The sequence below is a fragment of the Anolis sagrei genome, chromosome 11, assembly GCF_037176765.1.
Source record: "Anolis sagrei isolate rAnoSag1 chromosome 11, rAnoSag1.mat, whole genome shotgun sequence".
Taxonomy (NCBI): domain Eukaryota; kingdom Metazoa; phylum Chordata; class Lepidosauria; order Squamata; family Dactyloidae; genus Anolis; species Anolis sagrei.
The window spans coordinates 17390001-17397500 of NC_090031.1; the positions used below are offsets into that span (position 1 = coordinate 17390001).

The 7500-nt window shown below is 36.2% G+C and overlaps 1 protein-coding gene across 1 annotated transcript in view; it reads left to right on the forward strand.

Moving 5' to 3' along the window:
* POMT1 (protein O-mannosyltransferase 1) overlaps nt 1-7500 on the forward strand; it is a 28551-nt gene that overhangs the window by 5694 nt on the left and 15357 nt on the right. Inside the window, exons 5-9 of the mRNA XM_067471969.1 lie at nt 906-1011; nt 3969-4034; nt 5613-5706; nt 7125-7280; nt 7369-7499. Of these exons, the coding sequence (XP_067328070.1) occupies nt 906-1011; nt 3969-4034; nt 5613-5706; nt 7125-7280; nt 7369-7499 (553 nt within the window). The remainder of the gene's footprint in view (nt 1-905; nt 1012-3968; nt 4035-5612; nt 5707-7124; nt 7281-7368; nt 7500) is intronic.

Consider the following 7500-nt stretch of genomic DNA (forward strand, 5'->3'; position numbering starts at 1 on the left):
CTACTAATAATCTCATAATAATAATCAAATCATATATGACTAATAATATAAAAATAACCTAATAAAACCATCTCCTACTAATAATAATCTCATAATAATAATTTAATCATGTATGACAAATCATAATCTATATAAATAAAAATGTAATGTTAGTTTGTGGGATTAACATAAATCAAAAATCACTGGATGAATTGACACCAAATTTGGAAACAAGACACCTCTCAGACCAACGAGTGTCAAAACCACATATATACGCAAACACACATATATACATACACAAAATACACACATATATACATACACAAAACACATACACAGACTGGGCCACAGCAATGCGTGGCAGGGGACGGCTAGTAACCTAATAAAATCGTCACCTACTAATAATAATCTCATATTAATAATAATAATAATAATAATAAATCATATATGACGAATGATAAAAACAATAATAACATAAAAATCATCACCTACTAATAATAATCTCATATCAATAGCAATGATAATCTAATCATTCTCTACTAATAATATAATAATCTAATAAATTATAATCTATTATAATAATAGTAATTGAATATAATCTACTGATAATCAATTTGCCATTTGGCACCAAAAAGGAGAAAGAACTGATATATAAACCCATGTTCCTACTTCCAACAGACCTCACTACCTCTGAGGATGCTTGCCATAGATGTAGGCGAAATGTCAGGAGAAAATGCCTCTAGAATATGGCCATATAGCCCGGAAAACCTACAACAACCCAGAGAAAGAACTGGTTTTATTGTGAGCCACTTTAGAAAGAGAGAAAGCAGGATAGAAACCAATGAGGGCAAGAATAATGTCCGGGAGCCCCTTTCCCGTCCTTTGGGAGTCCTTTCCTGGGACTAACGCCCTCTCCTTCTTTCCAGAGAACGCCTTCATCACTCAGTCCCGGCTGATGCTGCTCGAGTCCGTCTTGATCTTCTTCATCCTTTTGGCCCTTTTGTCCTTCCTGAAGTTCCACAACTCCCAAAGGTAATGTATAGTAGCTGTATCGGGAGAGATAAAGCTGGGTATGGATGTAAAATATCATAATAGTAAAAGGAAAGGCCTAGTTGTGTCCGACTCTGGTGCTCATCTCCATTTCTAAGCCAAAGAGCCGGCGTCGTCAGTAGACGCCTTCAAGGTTATGTGGCCAGCATAACTGCTTTTCCACCAGAGCAGTACCTATTGATCTACTCGTATGTGCATGTTTTCGAACTGCTAGGTTGGCAGGAACTGGGGCTAACAGCCAGAGCACACCCTGTTCCCCGGATTCAACCCAAATAATAATAATAATAATAATAATAATAATGTACCTAGGGCTGTATTTTTCAGAAAGGCCCAGTTAAGAGACCACAGGAAGTGATAGGAATCTTATATTATTTATTATTATTACTATTTATTATTCTTTTGTTATATTACATATTACTTGTGTGTGTGTGTGTGTCGGCAATCCCTGAGTTGCAAACATCCAACTTACAAATAACTCCTAGTTGAGAACAAGAGTAAGACCTCAGGAAGTGAGAGGAATCTTATTATTATTATTATTATTATATTTTATTTGTATTATTATATATTTTTATTTTATTGTATTATATTATTGTTAGTTGTATGTCAGTATTATTAATAATATTAGTATTTATTATTATTACTATTTATTATTCTTGTTGGCAATCCCCGAGTTGCAAATATCCAACTTACAAATGACTCCTAGTTAAGAACAACGGTAAGACCTCAGGAAGTGAGAGAATCATATTATTATTATTATTATTATTATTATAGTATTATATTATTTTATTTATATTATATATTTTTATTTTATTGTATTATATTATTGTTAGTTGTATGTCAGTATTATTAATAATATTAGTCTTTATTATTATTACTATTTATTATTCTTTTATTATATTACATATTACTTGTGTGTTTGTGTGTGTGTCGGCAATCCCTGCGTTGCAAACATCCAACTTACAAATTACTCCTAGTTGAGAACAAGAGTAAGACCACAGGAAGTGAGAGGAGTCATATTATTATTATTATTATTATTATTATTATCATAGTATTATATTATTTTATTTGTATTATTATATATTTTTATTTTATTGTATTATATGATTGTTAGCTGTATGTCAGTATTATTAATAATATTAGTCTTTATTATTATTACTATTACTTGTGTGTGTGTGTTTAGGCAATCCCTGAGTTGCAAACATCCAACTTACAAATGACTCCTAGTTAAGAACAACGGTAAGACCTCAGGAAGTGAGAGGAATCATATTATTATTATTATTATTATTATTATTATTATAGTATTATATTATTTTATTTATATTATATATTTTTATTTTATTGTATTATATTATTGTTAGCTGTATGTCAGTATTATTAATAATATTAGTATTTATTATTATTACTATTTATTATTCTTTTATTATATTACATATTACTTGTGTGTGTGTGTTTAGGCAGTCCCTGAGTTGCAAACATCCAACTTACAAATTACTCCTAGTTGAGAACAAGAGTAAGACCACAGGAAATGAGAGGAGTCATATTATTATTATTATTATTATTATCATCATAGTATTATATTATTTTATTTGTATTATTATATATTTTTATTTTATTGTATTATATTATTGTTAGTTGTATGTCAGTATTATTAATAATATTAGTATTTATTATTATTACTATTTATTATTCTTTTATTATATTACATATTACTTGTGTGTGTGTGTGTGTGTGTGTGTGTGTGTGTGTGTGTGTCGGCAGTCCCTGAGTTGCAAACATCCAACTTACAAATGTTAAGAACAAGGGTAAGACCACAGGAAGTGAGAGGAATCATATTATTATTACTATTATTATTATTATTATCATCATCATCATCGTCGTCGTCATCATCATCATAGTATTATATTATTTTATTTATATTATTATGTATTTTTATTTTATTGTATATTTATATATATATATATATATATACACACACATACATACATACACACACATACACATACACACATACATGCATACATACACACACACAGGCTGCATGCATGCATATATATATATATATCAACAATAATATATCACAATAGAATAAAAATATATAATACTAATAAAATAAAACTATAATAATATTAGTATATACACACAGGCTGCACACACACAATAATATACATACATACACACATACAAACATCCCAAGTTACAAATGACTCCTAGTTAAGAACAGAACTGAGAACACAGGAAGTGAGAGGAATCTTATATTACATATTCTTAGTATGTGTATTATTATTAATATATATATAAACACACACACACACACACACACACACACACACATATACAGACAGCAAATGAAACTATGCAGGAGTGTTCACTCTTCCCTATGCTCGTCAAAGCCATACATACACACACACACATATATATGTGTGTGGGTGTGGGTGTGTGTGTATATATATATCTTATATACACATATTATTATTATCATAGTATTATATTATTTTCTTAAGTGTAAGTCCAGCCAAATATATATGTGTGTGTATATGTATATATGTGTATACACACACATACACACATATATATTTGGCTGGACTTACACTTAAGAAATGTCCCTGTTTCGACTGACAAGCAAATGCAACTTAAGAACAAACCTATATATATATTTACAATCTCACGTCGTCAAGTAGCGTCTCAAGCGGCCGCTGCGCAAGTCCTACTTTTGCTTTTGCTGTGTATTCATCCACTATTTACTGTAAATCGTAAATATATACATAACTGTACAACACGTACTACGCAAATACAGAACAAATCCCGCGAAACAGCGAAAATACCGCAATAAATATTTTACATTAATATTTATTGAAAAACGGCGAAACAGCGAATCTGCAAAAAGCAAACTGCGAAGTAGTATATTTTGATTTTTGTTTTGTTTTGTTTTGTTATTTCAGCCCTTTTTCAGCACGATGGTGGTTCTGGCTTTTGCTCACCGGCTTTTGCTGCTCCTGCGCCGTTGGGTAAGCCGGCCTTAGTATTTTTCTTACCTCGTTCCCCAAATCCTGATTACTTCTCCACCTTGATCTAAGTGTCTGCCTTATATTAAGCCTGGTTTAGCCTGAAAAAAAACTGTTTGAAAGTGTTATTCCTGTTGTATTGTGTGCGGCCCTTACTTTGAAAGCCGTTGTTCTCCAGAAACGTTGTTTTTGTGGCTGCCGCAAACTAGGTTGAATTGCAGTTAATATTACACTTTGTTACACTATGGTTTTTGTTCCTGGGTTATGAATGTCCTTTCCTAATTGGTCTGTGAGGAAACAATGACTCAGGTATGCTGATGAGTTTCTGATTGACTCAGGTGTCCAGTTCCAGGTAAAATTCAAAAGACAAAGGTGTTGTTTCCAGGTAACGTGGCCTCGTGAGGCGAGGGAGAGATACTATTTCCTTATTAAAAACCTCTCTGCTGCCTCACACTGATTCAGATTCTTCTTTTATATTGGCTGGGACTTTCTGTGTGCTGTTAAACCTTTGTACTTTATATCACAGGCAATGAAACACTCTTGTGTATAACAAAGTAACACAGTTTATTTATAACTTCTGGCTCCAACGCTTGTGGTTACATTTATGTTTTGTTGCAATCTTGAGGCTTACAGTCAGTATCTTTTACTTGGTTAACTTTTCTGAATAAACTATCAATGTTTCACATTCACAAACATGTTACTTGCTTTACACACTCTTGTCTGAATTATATTCTGAACTAAGGCAACACTAGCCTTCTTTATGTTCCTTAAAACTCGAGCTCTGTTTAACTAACTGCTTCTCTATATCAGAAGTCTTTAACACATCTTCATAACTGCTTATTTCTATCAGGCACTCAAAAACCAACTCTCCTCTTCACACACGGATTCCTAACTGTCATTTTCAAACTCTCTCACTCTAACTGCCTCTTTCAGAACCTTGGCTCCGCCCCTTTGGGATGTTCAGCTCTGCCCTCCTCAACTGTCATTTTGGCCTAGCAGCCTTTTCAAATCCTGGGCCTACACTAATCTGCATATGACCAATCGGCTTCACATATGCAAATGAATCCTATCTCTGCTGTTGCTACCCTGTCTGTGTCTATTCTTCCCTATATGCCATATGTAAACATAGAGCTATACACCAAAACTTTAACATAGAGTAGCAATTTCACTACAGCCTCCTCCGCAAATAACCTGCTTCTCTTTTATCTCGCCCGAGTTTTTAATTAGTTTTCCTTTTAATCATTACATGTAGCCCGCCCTTTGTCACTTTGTTTGTGCTTATTGTAATTTTATATTGTTATGTATTCACATGTTTTATGTAATTATGATGTTGTTTATTGTTCGCGTTTTCGGTTTGCGTTTTTTCAGTTTTACTCTGTTGTAATTGTAATTTGGGTTTGGCCTCATGTAAGCTGCTCCGAGTCCCCATCGGGGAGACGGTGGTGGGGTATAAATAAAGATTATTATTATTATCATTATTATTATTATTATTTTATTTCTTATCTGCCTCTTCCTGAATGGTAAACAATACATGTTAATGGAGTTTATGTGCTTCCACCTGACCAAATGCTTTGTTCTCAGGGTGAAATACATGGGCTTCTTCACTTACGGCCTGATTTTGGCCATCGGAGGAGTCCATGCTTGGCAACTGATCGGTGACCAGACCTTGTCCAACGTAAGCCCAGTGTCTTATATTATATATGCTATTTATTTATTTGTGTATTATTTGCCGTATTTATATTCCACCCTTCTCACCCTCAGGGCAGATTACAATGTACATATACATGGCAAACATTAAATGCCATAGACACACAACATATATAGACAGACACACAGAAGCTATTTAACTTTCCAGCTTTCATGAGGGTATTCTGGCCACCAGGGGGAGCCGTTGCTTCACCACCCATTCGTGCCAATGGTGGAGTACTTCCTCATTCCTTTGCATGCTGCTGGAGATTTTTATGGCATCATAAATTAGTTAAATTAGCCTCCCCACAAAAGCGGTACCTAAATTGGGCTACATGGCCATGTTCTAGAGGCATTTTCTCCTGATGTTTCGCCTGCATCTATGGCAAGCATCCTCAGAGGTAGTGAGGTCTGTTGGAACTAGGAAGATGGGTTTATATATCTGTGGAATGACCAGGGTGAGACAAAGACTCTTGTCTGCTGGAGCTAGGTGTGAATGTTTCAACTGACCACCTTGATTAGCATTTGATTGCCTGGCAGTACCTGGAGCAATCTTTTGTTGAGGGGTGATTAGATGTCCTTGTTTGTTTCTTCTCTGTTGTTGTGCTGTTCTAATTTTAGAGTTTTTTAATACTGGTAGCCAGATTTTGTTCATTTTGATGATTTCCTCCTTTCTGTTGAAATTGTCCACATGCTTGTGGATTTCAGTGGCTTCTCTGTGTAGTCTGACATGGTGGTTGTTGGAGTGATCCAGCATTTCTGTGTTCTCAAATAATATGTGTCCAGGTTGGTACCTAAATTTCCTACTTGACAGATATAACTGTCTCTCGGGCTGCAAAGGTCGACAGCAAGCTACACACAATGGTTGGAAGCTCACTCTGAACTGGGCTGGCTTCGAACTCATGACCTTTTGGTCAGTAGTGATCTTAATGCAGCTGACTCCCAGCCAGCTGTGCCACAGTCCCGGTGCAAATTATTACCTTCAGGCTGCTTTATTAGAGCCTGAACTTTATGAGGGGTGTCTCTCAAATTTTGTTCTGTATGGGAAAGACCCATGTTCTGAAAGTAGAATCATAGAATCATAGAATCAAAGAGTTGGAAGAGACCGCATGGGCCATCCAGTCCAACCCCGTTCTGCTAAGAAGCAGGAATGTTGCATTCAAATCATCCCTGACAGATGGCCATCCAGCCTCTGCTTAAAAGCTTCCAGAGAAGGAGCCAAAGAAGTATTAAATAAATAGACTGAGTGAGTTGAGTGTATAACTCAGCTTTCTCTTTGAATACTTTTTTAACATTGCAGAAAATGAAATAAGGAACTCATCAGCATATTTGCACCATTGTTTCCTCGTGAGCCAAATTAGGAAATGACAGTGCGGTGCAGCACCCACCCCCCTTTTGTTTTCCTAGGTCTCCCTCCTGTGCCACTTTGTGGCCCGTGTCCTGGCGCTGGTGCTCCTCCCGGCGGTCGCCTACCTGTCCTTCTTCTACCTCCACCTGGCCTTGCTCTACCGCTCCGGCCCGCATGACCAGATCATGAGCAGCGCCTTCCAGGCCAGTTTGGAGGTGAGATGTCCGAAGGTGGCCTTCTGGGAGTCGTAGTCCAAGACCCCAGCCTTGGCAAGACCCACCTTTTCTTTTCCGTTCCTTCTAGGGGGGTCTTTCGCGGATCACTCGGGGTCAGCCGCTGGAGGTGGCCTATGGCTCCCAGGTCACGCTGCGCAACGTCCTGGGCAAACCCTTGCCCTGCTGGCTCCATTCGCACAAGAACACCTACCCCATCAGG